General features: G+C 43.0%; 1 protein-coding gene across 3 annotated transcripts in view; it reads left to right on the top strand.

Moving 5' to 3' along the window:
* ARID1A (AT-rich interaction domain 1A) overlaps positions 1-16,332 on the top strand; it is a 69,220-nt gene extending 52,888 nt beyond the window's left edge. Inside the window, exons 2-20 of one of the 3 annotated variants that reach the window (XM_088442076.1) lie at positions 1,769-1,969; positions 2,656-3,060; positions 3,186-3,299; positions 4,673-4,913; positions 6,700-6,789; positions 6,885-7,055; positions 7,225-7,510; positions 8,418-8,554; positions 8,645-8,754; positions 9,404-9,613; positions 9,707-9,911; positions 10,003-10,135; positions 10,270-10,424; positions 10,546-10,675; positions 10,828-10,944; positions 11,068-11,158; positions 11,625-12,510; positions 13,100-13,230; positions 13,338-16,332. In XM_088442076.1, the coding sequence (XP_088298202.1) occupies positions 1,769-1,969; positions 2,656-3,060; positions 3,186-3,299; positions 4,673-4,913; positions 6,700-6,789; positions 6,885-7,055; positions 7,225-7,510; positions 8,418-8,554; positions 8,645-8,754; positions 9,404-9,613; positions 9,707-9,911; positions 10,003-10,135; positions 10,270-10,424; positions 10,546-10,675; positions 10,828-10,944; positions 11,068-11,158; positions 11,625-12,510; positions 13,100-13,230; positions 13,338-14,999 (5,475 nt within the window). In that variant the 3' untranslated portion in view covers positions 15,000-16,332. Of the gene's footprint in view, positions 1-1,768; positions 1,970-2,655; positions 3,061-3,185; positions 3,300-4,672; positions 4,914-6,699; positions 6,790-6,884; positions 7,056-7,224; positions 7,511-8,417; positions 8,555-8,644; positions 8,755-9,403; positions 9,614-9,706; positions 9,912-10,002; positions 10,136-10,269; positions 10,425-10,539; positions 10,676-10,827; positions 10,945-11,067; positions 11,159-11,624; positions 12,511-13,099; positions 13,231-13,337 lie in introns of all 3 variants that reach the window. The other 2 variants (XM_088442074.1, XM_088442075.1) reach the window with 2 other exon arrangements.
* The last annotated feature ends 689 nt before the right edge of the window (positions 16,333-17,021 follow it).

Here is a 17,021-nt window from a genome sequence, read left to right as displayed (position 1 = left end):
ACTTCGAAACAAAAGGTTACAGACCTATGTACAGTCAAATAGGTTCTAATAGGAGTCTATTATGCAATAAATTCTATAGGAATCTCAATATTATTAACTAACAGGAAACTGCATTTGAATGGTGGTTTGAGCTGCTCAGTCCAAAATGTATAGATGGGGCTATGAGTGTGTATGTGATTGAACTGCACACAATACATGTAAACTAACACAATAAAAAAATAAACTATCCTACAGAAGACAGTTTCAATGTTTATACTCTTTAGATAGTAGTGTTTGTGGGAAGGGGAATGCCATGATTGTTACATGCCTTTACGATGACCTGTAACAACCGTGGCACCTTTGCATGCTTCTTTCAGATAGGTGCTGACGTCACTCCTGCCCACCACGGAGAAAGTGTCTGTAGCAGAGCTCTGTGCATGGACAAACCACATCTGTACACTGCATGTGATGGTTACATGCCTCATAATGGCACAGAGCTCTGCTACAGACACACATTATCATATTATAGATTGGTAAGATTGAAACGAAGGAAAACTGACTTGGTACTCCACAGGCAGTACTTGTCAGAATAACGCAGGTCAAAAGCATCCTTCGCGGCTTTCGAGTTAACGTCCCAACTATTGGCAGGACCAGTGGCATTTTAAATGCTTGTTCAATCTGATTCTGCTGGTAGTTGCGGAGGTTGGAAGTGTATTACTGAAAGTCTGCGATTAGATCGGTAAGTTTGAACAGACTGGACTTGTAATTTTCACACACATTCTCCAACTTATCTGATGTTAAAAGTGCAAGTCCTGATAGATTTGATTTGCCTTCAAAATGAAAAAGCTTAGCACAGTTAACAATGACTGTACCAGGTTTGTAAATGCCTTTTTTGGGAAGATTGAAATCTATAGACCCCCAAAACTTTGACTGATTTGTTTGCTGATTTGGTGCTTTGATGGCTGTCTCAAGATCGATCATTTATAACTGAAACGCCAACCTTTAACTATGTTAGAATTAAAACTGTGCCTGACTCATAGCTCTGATTGCCCCCTTTAATTTATATTATGTACCTGTACCACAGCAGAGGTTACAGTTGGGAGCACCAAAGCCAGTTGCCCTGGATATTTGTGGATGTGAAAAAAAACAATACTATGTATATATTTAGTGAGGGGTGGTTAGTTAATGAGGGCATATGTCATAGTTTTAGTAATAGGGCCCCCCTACTTCATGTACCAGGAGCACAGATCCTGTCATTCAATGCCTGCCAGCTCTCAACACCAGGCAGTCGGCTTTTGGCTGCACTTCAGATGGGTGTACAGCTGGGACCTGTTACACTTCGGCTGTTTGCCCTTCCAGTTATAAATAGCAGTTACTGCCAGTCTTCATCCGAGTAGTCCCAGAAGTAATAAGCAGGTTAATTACTGTGGGAACACGGGCCATGCATGTAGTCACCCTCCAACAGTGCCTACATAAGCCTCTGCTACAGTATGCTGCAGTAGCCGACTAAGTACCTCACAGCAGTTTCTTAGAAAGCAGAGCATAAAATGTGACTTCACGGTGAAGGGGTTAAAGCTGAATGCTTGACTGCTACAAAGAATAAACTGCTGAGGAAAGATTGTTAGTTGTGTTGTGGCAAAATAAGATGCAGTTCTATCTGTTGGTCTCTGTGGAGCATGCTTTGGTAGGGGGTAGGCTTATACAAGATTAGAAACTGTGGCAGTTTATTTAGCTGTGTTCAAGTTCATGGTAGGTCTGAAAATGATCATGGTTTGTCTTCTCTTCATAGCCTACCAGTCCCATGGATCAAATGGGGAAAATGAGACCCCAACCGTATGGCTCCAATAATCCATACAGCCAGCAGCCAGGCCCTCAGCAAGGACATTCTGGGTACCCTGTGCAGCCTTATACTTCACAGTCTCCTCAGAGATACCCAATAACCATGCAGGGGCGACCTCAAGGGGCAATGAGTATGCAGTATGGACAACAGGTATAGTATTTTTTACCCTAAAAGTACAACTAAACATCAGATTTTTTATTTGGAGCAGTTTATTCTGTTTGGTTGTCTTATTTTTGCTCTCAGCTTTAAAATGAAAACTGTGTTTGCTGTATTCACTGCCCATGTGACACCAACCCAATATACGTTACCATGGCCACCGCCAGTTAGTAAAAACCACACCATGTAGCAGGATCACCTATATGAATCTGTGTCTAATGTGGAATTTCAAAATGTCAATGTAAGTTAGTTTCCTGATTGTAGTTTTATAGTGTTTGAGGAGGGTTGGTATGGGATGCCGGCACTCAGGATCCCTGCTGTTAAAATCCCAATGAGTTAGGATATTGACATCTGTTGGTAGGTATCTTAACCCTTCTCTCTCTAATCCTCCCTCCTTCCCCGGGGCCTAAACCTAACCTCACCCCAAACCCCTTCCCCCTAGTGCCTAACCTCTAATCCTCCCCCTAACTCCAGTACTTGCCCGAGGGTGGGCATAAATGTATAAGAATGTAGTTTTTATTACAGTCCAGCTTTCTTCTAAGCTATTTTATATATAGATAGATAGATATATATAGATCTCTATATATATATATATATATAGATATATATAGATATATATAGATATATATATATATATATATATATATAGATATATCTCTTATCTCCTTTCTTTTTTTCAGATCGCTTCATATGCGCAGCCGGGTCCTGGGTCCTACTCTCAGCAGAGCCAGTCTCCATACTACAACCAGCAGAGCCTCCACCCTCCACAGCAGCAAACAACACCACCACAAACCCAATATTCTCAGCAACAGCCAGCTCCTCAGTCTTACACCCAACAGCCTTCCTCTTCTCAGCCTCCTCCCAGCCAGCCTGTACAGCCCTCCTTTACCCAACAGCAGCAGTCGCCATCTCCTTCACCTTACACACAGCAGCAGCAGGGCCCCCCCACCAGTTCACAAAGCCAGTCACCATACTCCCAACAAGCCCCACAGTACCCCACTTCACAACAGCAAGGGTCATCCTATTCAGCATCAGGGGCACAGCAGACAAGTACCTACTCTCAGCAACGCTTCCCACCACCACAGGTATGAGGCCATATGCTTTTTTTTTTTTTTTTTCTTTAGCCGTCTGGCTTGATATGTCATGTTTATCTTTATTGTTTGTACTCTGCTTAGTCATACTTATGTCTTCCAATGCATTTCTATACTAGGAGCTCTCTCAGGATTCCTTTACATCCCAGGCATCATCTACGCCCTCTCTGGGTTCCAGTAAAGGACAGGATGATCTCAGCCTCGGGATGCAGCCACGGCCCTCTAGCCTTCCAGTGAGTTAAAAGCACTTTATATTAGAAAGTGCTTATGTTATAACCATGACCGTCTGTACAACATGTCTGTTTAGCTGTAGATATCTTTAATGGGGGCAGAAAAATACAAGAATCGTAACACCTCCTACCTAGCTCCATAAGTGGAAATCGCCATTCCTCCAGGTTTTGGTTTTGTGCTAATCAGATTTGACCAATCCCTTCCATGCCTGACATCAGAATGTTTTCTATGCTTTTGGCTTATATCATCACCAGTACTTCGATACAGGAGGCAAAGAACATTTTCCCTACCTTTGCTGCTCCTTGTCCTAGAGGTTTTAAGGTGGTATTATGGACTCCTTACTTTCATGTTTGAGCTGAAGTGATCTGTGAGCCTCCTAGTGTGAGATGGGGCTTCTTCATCTTAACACTTGCTCTGGCCCCTACTGCTATTAAGCATTGAACGGGGTGCCTTCAAATACCAGAATGTAATTCAGAAGCAGTGTAATGCTTTTTTTTTTTTTTTGTACCATGTTATCTTAGAGGTAAAGCTGTAATGGAGTAGTTTATCTTCACCATTACTTGCATTGCACAGCTCATCTGTATTAGATTCAGGTATGTATTCAATCATCTGTAGAGGTTAAATGGTCTCCTGCATTTTTGTGTCCCTAACAGCTTGATGTTTGGGTGTCAAGTCTTGCAGTATTTGGTGGATTCTCATGTTTCTTCACCAAAAGCTCAGGTCATGTTTTCATGATATTGTTCCTCTGCAGCTATAGGTCTCTGGGGCAATTATTATACTTAGATTGCTGTGTATACTGTGTGCATTTATGTTGCACCAGATTAAATATGCCTCTCCAAGCCCATATGTGAGGTACCGGTCTGGTGAGTTAGCTGCTTTGGTACAGTTTACATCCTTCAAATTAATTGCTGGTTTAAGTTCCCATATTTTTAGTGTTTAAGGCTATGCACCACAAACAGCAGATACTATATGCACATCTGACCTAGTAGTAATGACTCTGAATGCAAGTTTTCTTAGGTTACCCTGGGCATGACTTCTCCCAGAATCTGCATAAAATAAAGGACCTTTCCATTTTAATGCGATCTCTTGACATTTGTTCTACCTAAATGGCTAGTACTGTGTTGCAATTACAGAATAGTGACTAGACAACTACACCTACCTGCGGCTCCATATGAACTTTTAAAATCTCTAGTTGAAATACATCTTATACAGTAACATTGGGTTGTTGAATAGGCTTTTCCTTTACCGAAGTGACTACCCTGTGACCTAGATGAAAAGTGTCTATAGATTCAGGAAATCTATTTGCGGCTTTGGATTTCTGAAATGTTCCAGTAATAGCAATCTGGTGACTGAGTCAATGTCCCTTCCTCCCCAGGATCTCTCTGGTTCCATTGATGACCTACCAATGGGTGCGGAGGGTGCTTTGAGTCCAGGTGTCAGCACTTCTGGGATCTCCAGTAGTCAGGGAGAGCAGAGCAACCCAGCCCAGTCACCTTTCTCTCCTCATACTTCACCTCACCTGCCTGGTATTAGGGGGCCCTCACCCTCCCCAGTAGGTTCTCCAGCCAGTGTGGCCCCATCTCGTTCTGGGCCACTCTCCCCGACGTCTGTGCCAGGTAAGTGCATGAATGACCTGTCAATCAGAAGGGGAGGATACAGGGTCAGATCCATTGCAAAATATTTGAAGAGGCGAGTGGATGAAGGTGTTACATTATGAGTAAACAAAGGAACAGGGAGCGCTACTTTGTATAGCAATACTGAACCTGAATAGGTTGAAAATTAGATTTAATATCTTGATAGATAATTTTTTTAATTTGTGTTTATTTTAATCTAACAATATGTAGACATAATATAGTACATTGACACTGGTAATGGACCAACTAATCAACAGTTGATAGAATAATATCCATGCATGAATTATAGTAAATAATCATAAATGAATCTGATTATTGGTAATCAATCTAATAAGACATGTGCTTAATAGTCACAGTTCATCCCGGCCGGGAAAAAAAGTGTGTGAATAAAAAGGTATACCTCTTGCGTAACTTTGGCGATGATGAGTACTCAGATTGCTTGCTGTTCCACACAGGACCATTGCCGTGACTTTTTTCACCTTGGTAGACGGCATACATCTGATGCTTATGGGCCAAGCTGTTCACCATCATCACGGTCATTCCTATATGAGACACAGCTTTCCATTGAATTACTAACATTTGTTCTGAATTGGTATCACATCTCTGAGTACTCATCATCGCCAAAGTTACGCAAGAGGTATACCTTTTTATTCACACTATTTTTTTTTCCCCGGCCGGGATGAACTGTGACTATTAAGCACATGTCTTATTAGATTGATTACCAATAATCAGATTCATTTCTGATTATTTACTATAATTCATGCATGTATATTACTCTTATCAACTGTTGATTAGTTGGTCCATTACCAGTGTCAATGTACTATATTATGTCTATATATTTTTAGATAATTTTTTTAATTTGTGTTTATTTTAATCTATCAAGATATTAAATCCTCTAATTTTCAACCTATTCAGGTTCTTTATTGCTATACAAAGTAGCGCTCCCTGTTCCTTTGTTTTCTCTGCCTAGCACATGGATTAGCCTATCCATAGGTGAGCTGCTGTTTGTATATACACATTAAGTATTTGGTGTGCCCCTCATTGTATTGTCTTTGTCTTGTTTTACATTATGAGTATATGTTTTCTGAAAAATTACTACTTTTTATTTTTAATGAATGAAGGAGTTATGACCTAGGGATCATAGTAACAATGTTTTTTTGTTTTTTTTAAATGTTGGTAGTCTATTTACTGATATATTTTGGTGCGGTGTTCAATTCTACAGTTGTTGGCATAATAATTTCTCTCACTCTCAATGGGCTCGATTCAATAGCCCGCGATGTAAATAGCGCCGGGAGATAGCTCCCAGAGCTGTTTAATTGTGCGCTGTGTTTAGTCTGAGAATGCCTGTTCTCGCGACTAAACACCCTTTTTAAGGCGCGAGAACGGGCATTCCCCGACCTAACTTCCCGGCGCAATGCTGTTTTTCCGGCGCTAAGGGCAGAAAATAGCCTCGCGCGGGACTTTTGTCGAATTTCTGCTCGCATCCCCGGAGGGGTGCGAGAAGAAATCCTTAGTCGGGGTTAGCTGCGCGGTGTATTGAATAGCTCCGAGAGCTGATTCCCGGAGCTAATCACATCGCGCAGAATAGAATTGAGCCCGTTATCTTCTAAACGTAACCGAATACCTTCATTCACTCGCCTCCTCGATTTGTCTTTACAAATGGAAGATTATCATTCGCTGATCCTTTTAATAGATGGAGTTTAATACAGGATTATACAAATTCTGGTTCATGTGTTCAGATTTTTATTTTAAAATTGTATATATTCAGGTACGCAGATGCCACCACGCCCACCTAGTGGGCAGTCCGATGGCTTGATTCACCCTACCATGAACCAGGCTGGTCTTGGACAGGAGAGAGGCAAGTGTGGTTGTATTTAAAAAAAAAAAAAAAAAAATGTATTTAGGAAACGATGGGGCATGTATGTAACAATCAATACTACTGCTCTGTTTCAGCAGGGTACATGCAGAGAAATGCGCAGATACCTCAGTACGGATCACCACAGCCTGGCCCAGCACTTTCACCACGTCAGTCATCAGGGGGACAGATGCATGCTGGGATGGGAGCCTATCAGCAGAACTCAATGGGGAGTTATGGACCTCAGGGAGGACAGTATGGTCCCCAAGGTGTGTACATCATTATATAAGAGGCACCACATTGGACTGAAAAGAGATGAAGCTACATCAGATATAAATATATCAGCTGTAGTCATATTGCCTTCTTTTAGGGTTAAAATTCTATTCTGGCAAGTAATGTTTTTCAGAAAGCTGTCCATGTTTTGTCTCTCCTACACAGGCGGGTACCCCAGACAGCCAAATTACAACACCATGCCTAATGCAGGATATTCTGGGAGTGGCATGGCCCCACTTGTCGCAGGTGGGCAGCTGCATGGGCAGGGAGGCATGCCACAGTATGGTGGACGTATGGGTCACTCTGCAATGGGCAGCCGTCCATATGGCCCAAACATGGGAAGCATGCCGCCACAAGTGGGAACTGGAATGTGTCCTCCTCCTGCTGGTATGAATCGTAAAGCACAAGAGGCCGCTGGCATGCATGGCAATGCTAACTCCATCCAGAACAGGTAAATTTAAATTTGCTTTTTTTTTTTAAGAATCAGACTGTCAGTCAATACATTATTAATACATTATTTCACCACTATGTAAATTTTAAAGCAGCAATCCCACATACAAGGATCCTCTTAAATCGTAATGGCATGTTATGTGCCTGTCTTAAAGCCTGCAGTTGCTATTTTTATTAGCTGTATTCTTACAATTCATTCTCATTTTTAAAGTTTTGATGGAGGTTGCAAAAAAATATGGCTGACCATAAGATGGCCCGGGGCATGTCGTGAAAGGGGAAAAGTTAGATTTTACTGTAGACCGCTCCAAAGCATCTCTGCTTATTACATAATTTGCTGAGTGACACGGGTTGCAATGGTGGTCCATAACACTACATAATTATAAATCATTAACAGCAGCCTGAAAAAATGGTAAATACCAAGATCCTTCTTACAGCCCGCTACAGTGATTTAGGTTTCATAAATTTTTAAATGGGAATGCGGCTTTAGTTAGTTTAAGAGTACGTAATAAATTGTGAATCTGCTTTTTTTCCCTTCTTTATCCCCTCACCCCCCCCCTGTAGTATGTCCTGGCTCCATCATACACCTTTGTGACCTAGCTATAGACAGAAGGCGTTAAGCATTACAATTACAAATATTAGTTTTTTGAATGTTCTGAAATGCGGCCTATTTTAAGTAACTTGGGTTAGGCGTTTCAAAAAATTAGGTGGTTACTAGGCTGAGTGTCCAAGTTGCTTATTGAGTTTAGAAGCTATTAGGCTTCTGGAGATGGATCTTGGCTGATAAGTTTTGTGATCTACAGGAGTAGGAAAGCTTTCTTTGTTTCCTACAACCCCAGAGTAGTCAGACCGTTATCTTTACAATTGGTAAGCTGCCTATTTGCTGCAAAGAGGACTTTCTTATGTTGCAGGTCTCCAGGATACCCCAACATGAACCAAGGTGGGCTAATGGGTTCAGGATCTCCATATGGCCAAGGAATGAACAGTATGGCGGCAATGATGAATACGCAAGGACCCTATATGGGAGGCAACATGGCCAACAACTCAGGTGTGCACAAACAACTCAGTGCTCCAAAATGTAGCTGATGTTTTTTTTTCTACCCACTTTATTGTATACTAATGAAAATACATTTGTCAGGCATGGCTGGCAGTCCAGAGCTCATGGGACTCTCTGATGTTAAATTGACACCGACTCCCAAAATGAACAACAAAGCAGATGGGACACCTAAAGCAGAGACCAAATCGAAGGTACTTAATCAATGAAGATGGTGAATGGGATAATGCATAACGCCTTTATAGCATAAGCACAGATGTCATGGACATATAAGTTTGTTACAACATGCCAGTGCATGCTCTACCACAAAAGGCACTATATGGGAGGTGATATGGGCCAGACACTTTCCCTTCTGCAGCAAAATACTTTAACCAGCTATCTAGTTTGTGTTTTACTAAATGTGAGGTGGGTCCCATAAAGGTGCTATGGCCCTAGTTTTTCTGATTCCTTCTAAGGGGTATTTTTACTAAAGTGAGTTTTTAGAAGTGGCGATGTTGCCCATAGCAACCAATCAGATTCTAGCTAATATCTTCTAGAAGGTACTAGTTAAATGTTAAGTAGAATCTGATTGGTTGCTATGGGCAACCTCTCCATTTCTAAAAACTCACTTTAGTAAACATACCCCTTAATTGTCTAGCAGCAGTTGTAGAAAATCCTGTTAGGCTTTTTTTCCCTTGGTTGTAGATGGCTTTTACCCCTCTCAGAACTTTATAAAAGGGAGTTCTTTCCATGGCAGATTACGTTTGTTTTGCAGTTTGGTTGAAGGAGGGGTCACTATTTTTGTGTAATTTTATGTATTTTTAATTTTCTCTTCTGTAACTTTGTTTTTGCTTCTATCCACAGAAGTCAAGCTCCTCCACCACTACAAATGAAAAGATCACAAAACTGTATGAATTGGGGGGAGAGCCTGAGAGAAAGATGTGGGTAGATCGTTACCTGTCCTTCACAGAAGAGAAAGCAATGGGCATGACCAACCTACCAGCAGTGGGCAGGAAACCCTTAGACTTGTATCGTCTTTACATGTCTGTCAAGGACATTGGAGGACTTACACAGGTCAGCCCTTCTTTGTCACTACTTTGACTAAGCTTTGTTTTTTTTAATGTTCATTTTGTAGTACCCCTCTGTTAACTGCTACTTTCTTTACAGGTAAATAAGAACAAGAAGTGGAGAGAGCTTGCAACAAACTTAAATGTGGGCACATCAAGCAGCGCAGCTAGCTCGCTAAAGAAGCAGTATATACAGTGTCTGTATGCATTTGAGTGCAAAATTGAAAGGGGGGAAGATCCACCACCGGATATCTTTTCCTCTGCAGAAGCAAAGAAACAGGCAAAGATTCAACCACCATCACCGGGTAAGTACACCTTTTGGTGTGTGTGTATATGTATGCGCTGTGTGAAACTTTACTGTAACATCTATTACAAAAGTGTTTTTCTCATCTGTAGCTGGCTCAGGTTCCATGCAGGGACCACAGACTCCACAGTCCACAAGCAGCTCCATGGCAGAAGGAGGGGATCTTAAGCCCCCCACCCCAGCATCCACCCCACACAGTCAGATGCCCCCCATGCCAGGCATGAGGTAAGATTAATCTTGGGTACAGCTACCGTTTTGTGGTCAGACTAATGATCCTTCTGTATTGTCTCTGCTCCTTAATCTTTTTTCCTGTATCCTGGCGAGTTTTTACATTTTCTTTTAATTGTCTCTCGATAAAGGAATAACTCTGTGGGTCTCCAGGATGCATATGACGGTTCAGACCCTTCTTATCAGAAAAGAAACTCCATGACCCCTAATCCTGGATACCAGGCGGACATGATGGGTAGAATGCCCTACGAGACAAACAAGGACCCGTATGGGGGCATGAGAAAAGGTGGGCACTGGTTTGTTACTGTGTGGGCATTAATCTTCTTTTACATTCTGACAAATGAAGGCCTAATGGCATTGTCAATAATCAGACACTTCATTCTATTTCCATCCTCTTCAAGGAGCAGATCCCTTCATGTCACCTGGTCAGGGACCCAGTGGAGCATTGGGAGATCCTTATAGTCGAGCTGCAGGTCCTGCTATGCCAAATATGGCACAGCGTCAGCATTATCCTTACAGCAGCTATGACAGAGTGAGGTGTGTCATTATATTCAGAGTGCGGTTTTATCTAAATAAGTAAATGTTGAAGTTTTTGTAAGCCTTCCCCCACCCATATATCCTTATTTAGTAATTTCATGTAATCTACATTTTAACTGGTTTTAACTTTTTTTTTCCTGGTTGTATTTAAGGCCAGAGCCTGGTCTTGGTCCAGAAGGAAGTGTTGGAAGTGGAGGTACTCAGCCGAATATGATGCCTTCTAATGCAGACAGTGGCATGTACTCGCCTGGACGTTATCCACAGCAGAGGTGAGAAGCCTTGTCCATGCTAGCTGGGACACCAAGTGCTGCTGTGCACTAGTTAGGGTTAGAGCAGGACTTTCATGTCCTGGGCTGCAGAATATAACTTTGTCTCCACATGATCCTCTCTAGGCATGACTCTTATAGCAACCAGTACCCCACACAAGGCACATCATCAGGTAGCCCCTATCCAAGTCAACAGAACCCAATGTACCAACAACAGGTAAGCTGTTGTCTTCTAGGTAACTTCATTACGTAGCTGTCTCTAGCATGTTTGTTTGTGGCATTTAACTTATCCACTTCTCTATTATTGAATTTTATACTATTCTGTTTCAGTACTGTTTCAGTCACAAACCTTCCATCTTCAGCTTGTATTACAACACATAAATGACAGACTTGCTAATTAATGTATGAGGTTTTAAGTCCTTTTTATAGTCTGGTCGGTTTTTCCAGGAGGAACAAAGAAATATTTGGATGCGTGGTCATACTATGATTTTTGAGGAACCCACTTTCAGACACACACTGTCTGCTGCTGTTATCTGTCATTTCTGTGCTACTCCATCCCATACAGCATTTAAATATGTACTGCTTATTTCACACTTTCATTGCTCCAATCGCACTGTTTCGTTTTTTTAATTTCCTTTCATAACAGACCATCTGTCAACTGTATTAAATATCTCCTTTTTTAGAACTACAAGCGACCCATGGATGGTAATTATGGTCCGTCTTCAAAACGCCATGAGGGGGAGATGTACACTGCTCCCTATGCTGGACCGCAGAGTGGGCAAGGTCAACAACAGTCGCAACCTCAACAACAGCAGGCACCGGTGTCTGGGGTACCTCCTCCTGGACAGCCCTCTCCTGCTCCTAGTTCACAGCAGGCGCAAGACCCTTATGGGCAATACGGAAGCGGTTATCCTCAAGGTGCTGGGGAGCGTAGGCCAACACCTACTGGGCAGAATCAATTTCCTTTCCAATTTGGCCGTGAACGTGTGTCTTCTGCCCCTGGGAACAACTCTCAACCACCACTTCCACCAAGTGGAATGGGAGGCTCTACAGAAGGGTCCCAACCTGGAGCCATATGGCAAGGTCGAAGTGAGATGGGCTACAATTATCAGGGCAGGCCTGGTCCACCTCCAACAAACACCCAAGGACCTAGTTATCATTCTGGAGCACCCCGTGGAGAAGATATGCTGCATTCAGACCAGCGACTTAGCCACGAGAGCCAGTGGCCGCCTCATGTTAACCGGCAGCAGCCACCTTATGTGCCTGCCCCTGGCCCACCTCTGACCCGCGCTCCACCACAGTCAGGATACCAGGCCTCCCCAAGCATGCCTAATCATCTGCCTCAGGTAGCTAGTCCAGCCGCCCCTCGGTCTCTGGATGCCCACACCTCACCCAGCAAGTCCTTCCTGAAGATGCAGAAAGCTGGACCGCCTGTGCCTGCATCACACATTGTGCCCACCCCACCCCAGCCACCTCTCATCCGCAGGGACATAACATTCCCTCCAGGTTCTGTGGAAGCCACACAGCCTATACTGAAGCCAAGGAGGCGATTGACTGCAAAAGAAATTGGTATGTTTCTATAAAATATAATTTGTATGTGAATAGGTGTTTTAGTATGGTAATGCTAAGGTGCTAGGCTCTGAAGAAAATTCTCAAGTGAAAGGTTTAACAATGTAGAACAAATGAAAATATGTACTTGCACTCCACCCCCCCCCCCCCCCCAGACATTAGGCATCTATTTTCACATGTGTGGTATGAGAAGTTGTCTGTCAACATTTACAATGTGTACAATGTATTATTGTCAACTTTGTTGTGCTGATATGTTTGTCAGCCTCACGGTCCATGTCTACGTTCTGACCATGATGACAAGTGTGTCCCCTTTTTCAGAAACGGTAACTAGATTGTCTCACAAGTTCTGTCTGATAGTTTCCTTCAGAACATTTTGTATGCAATCTGAAATTTGAATAGAGCGCCTCTGTGGTGTGGTCTTTTCTGACAGGCAGGAAAGATAGAACATAATTTACAGGACTATATTGATTGTTGACCTGTGGTAGACTGTGTAGTGAGGATATGGCTGAATGATGAATTCGGTTTATACAAAAGGGAGATTTTTAGTTGTGTTTGAAGGTCAATATAAGGATCTGACTATTATTTGCAGGTACTCCTGAGGCTTGGCGTGTGATGATGTCTCTGAAATCTGGCCTCCTTGCTGAAAGCACTTGGGCATTGGACACCATTAACATTCTTCTGTATGATGATAATAGCATCATGACATTTAACCTCAGCCAGGTGAGATTATACCTGAACTGCATTTTCTTGTATTTTTTTTGTTTTCAAAATCCTTTAATTTGCTGATCTAACACACCTTTTTTCTTTGCATATATATTGCTATGTAGCTTCCTGGGTTGCTGGAGCTGTTGGTGGAATATTTCCGACGTTGCCTGATTGAGATCTTTGGGATTCTCCGCGAGTATGAAGTTGGGGAGCCAGCACAAAAGATCCTATTGAAACCTTCCACCCATTCTCACAGCCCACTCATAGGTGATGCAGAGTGCAGTGACGGGGATGATTATCAATCATTGACAGATGGGGATCCCCAAAGTGAAGATGAGGGCGAGGAGGAAAGGAAAGCCTACTCTGCTCCCTGTACTGCTAATGAGGATTCCCAGCGACATACCAGCAAGTTTGACAAACTCCCTATAAAAATAGTACCCCGGGAAGATGCCTTTGTGTTGGACTGCTCTCACCAGTTAGGTCGTCGGCAAGAATTTGATAGTGGCCTCTTGCACTGGCGAATAGGAGGGGGTGACACAACAGAGCACATCCAGACTCACTTTGAAAGGCGGCCTGAGCTCCCTCTTCGTAAACGTCCTCAAACAAAGCGTAGATCACGGGAGCAGCAAGTTCCTGGTGTAGAGGATACAGCTGCCACCATAGATGATGTCTTGTGTTCTCGGTCCAGTTCTTTGCCACCAGAAAGAGGAGAGATCCCGCCAGAGGATGACTTAGAGTTGCCATTAGGCAGTAGTTCCCCACCACGCAAGCGACATGGTCTTAAGATTCTTGAGGATGAACCACGCAGCAAAGACGAAACACCACTGTGCACACTGGACGACTGGCAAGATGCTCTCTCCCGACGTTGCATGTGCATATCTAACATCTTGCGCAGCTTGTCTTTTGTGCCTGGCAATGACTTAGAAATGTCAAAGCACCCAGGATTGTTGCTGCTCCTCGGGAAACTTGTGCTACTCCACCACAAGCACCCAGAACGAAAACAAGCCCCACTTACCTATGAAAAGGAGGAGGACAGAGACCAAGGAGTTAGCTGCAACAAGGCTGAGTGGTGGTGGGACTGTTTGGAAATGTTGCGCGAGAACACACTGGTCACACTTGCCAACATCTCTGGTCAGCTGGACCTTTCCCCCTACCCTGAGAGCATTTGTCTGCCCATCCTTGATGGTCTGCTACACTGGGCGGTGTGTCCATCAGCAGAGGCTCAGGACCCATTTTTAACGTTGGGTCCCAATGCAGTGCTGTCACCCCAGAGACTGGTGTTAGAAGCACTGAGCAAATTAAGCATTCAAGACAGCAATGTGGACCTAATATTAGCCACACCACCTTTCAGTCGACTTGAGAAGCTATATGGGACTTTGGTGAGGTTCCTAAGTGACAGAAAAAACCATGTGTGCAGGGAAATGGCAGTGGTACTTCTAGCAAATTTGGCACAGGGGGATAGCTTAGCAGCAAGGGCTATTGCCCTTCAGAAAGGCAGCATTGGTAACCTGCTAGGTTTTCTTGAGGATAGTTTGGCAGCCACCCAGTTCCAACAGAGTCAAGCTGCCCACTTACATGGACCCAATGCTCCCTTTGAGCCCACCAGTACGGACATGATGCGACGGGCCTCACGTGCCCTGCTGGCCTTGGCAAAGGTTGAGGAGAACCACACAGAGTTCACGCTGTATGAGGCCCGTTTGCTGGACATCTCAGTGTCTCCACTAATGAACTGCTCCGTGTCACAGGTCATCTGCGATGTTCTCTTTTTGATTGGCCAGTCATGACGGCTGCAGTGGACATCCTCCCAGAATAGTTTGCTCCTCCCTTTACCATACAAAGGAATCCTCCCTGACTGTTGATTCCATACCCTCTTCCCATCCTCCCTTTTTATTTATGCAAAAACTACGTCTCAATCCACTGTCCGCCCCAGAGAGGAGACCTGGCCACCCTTGTGGACCTTCCCCACCCATTCTCTTCCTCTCTTTTGGTGTTAACCAAAGCTACTGTATTTCAGTGAAATTTTTTTTTTTTTAAAGGGGGAAGGGGTTCCACTGTATCTACACTTCCCTCCCCCAAAATCTACTGTTTAATAGACCCCCACAGCAGCCAAGGGATGGGCTCCATATTCTAAGGAGATAAAGACTTCTGAACCACCAAGGAAGGAGACGAAATCCCTCCTATATCCCAAAATAACTTGCCCTACTCCTCACCTTGCAATCTTTAGTCTAGAATTTGTGTGCCCTGAACCTTTAAACAGAAGAAAACTTTAAAAAAAAAAAAAAAAAGTGAAAAAAAAATCTTGAAGAAAAGACATTACCTTTTTAACTGTGCTGAGAAACCCCGCAGAATCCAATCGGAGCTGGAAAAAACCCACAACCTCAGAGACTCCAGATGTAGGTTTTTAAATGGAGAGCGACAAAGGTCGCTTTTAGTTTCCGGAGGAGAGAGAGACACAGAGAAGTCGCTTTTCCCCCAAAGTTTCATGTGAAGCAACACCCTTACCTCTTTAAACTTAGATTGTAATAATCGGAGATCGCCTCTTATAACTGGTTTTAACCTTTTAGCTTGTAGGTTGCAAGCTGCGATGTCTGTATATATATGATGATGTACATTAAAGACACACCTCTTGTATCGCCCTTAACTTTTCCCTCACTTAACCTTCACCACCCTCACAAGCTATTCTCCCTGGAACTACAGAAAAAGGGGGTCACGGTTACTTACCCCCAATACCCTTCAAACTACCCTCCCAAAGGAGGAATATCTTACAGATGGTTTGACCCACAGAACAGCAGGCTCTCCCCATCACCACTTTTCCTTCCCTTTCACCCTTTGTATATCCAGCAATCCTATCATTTTTTTCCTTTTATTTTCTTCCATCTCCAATCAAGGTGTGAGTTTGTTTTTGTTTTTTTAGTTTCAGTTCCAGAAACAATTTGACAATTTTTTTCCAGCGATTTCTGCATATTTGTAGCTCTGAAAAAAATGTAAATTTCAGCCGATTCCTTCTTTGTTTTATTTTTATTTTTGCTTAATGAATATATCATTTATTCAGTATGAAATCTTTATACTCTATGTTCCCGTGTTAAGAATAAATGTACATTAAATCTTGTTAACAGAGTTGTGAAGAGATTTCTTATAGATGAAGATAAATTGGCAGGTTTTGATTATACACCTGTGGTCTGAACTAATTTCTGCTTGGTGAAAAGGTTCTGCTTCTATTTTGCCCCCTGTTACATTAGCAATAACCTGTTACAATTGTATTATTTGGCTTTACCATTCTTATTTTAGCCAGTAGAATCGCATGTTCAGTGTATCACTTTACTGAAAGAGCGCCCTGATCACCAAGCCATGGCCTTAGGCAGTGGGCACTTTGGGGCAGATTCCGATTTGGGAGAAAAGAGAAAAAATAAAGGGAGCAATTTTCACTTTGATAAAACAATGTTACTGCTAGGGGAAGATTTATTTGGAGGAGCATGCACTGTGCAAAGTTCCTCCTTTTTAATTTTGCTTTACCAACACTGAATAAGCTCCTTTTTGTATCTAAGTTAGCCACTCTCTAATAGACTTGTTTACTCATTAGCTCCAGGTCTGTCACTCAGCACGTGTGGTATGAAGCGCTGGATAGCTGTGCAAGGAGGCTCCTTTCAGACTGGCAAGCTTGTACATATGGCCACCCCTACCAGCTGAGAAAAACATTAGCAGACCACCTAGCCATTAGTCTTGGGTATAGACTGTGGTGAACTGATGTAGTCAGATGACTCCTTTTGAGAAAAAGTTTCTGTTTCGGGGATATGATCCTGAAGGCA

This window comes from Taudactylus pleione, unplaced genomic scaffold (genome assembly GCF_031769625.1).
Source record: "Taudactylus pleione unplaced genomic scaffold, aTauple2 ptg000305l, whole genome shotgun sequence".
In the NCBI taxonomy this organism is placed as follows: Eukaryota; Metazoa; Chordata; class Amphibia; order Anura; family Myobatrachidae; genus Taudactylus; species Taudactylus pleione.
The sequence above is the reverse complement of the archived record's forward strand: the minus strand, read 5'-3'. Positions and strand labels throughout refer to the sequence as shown.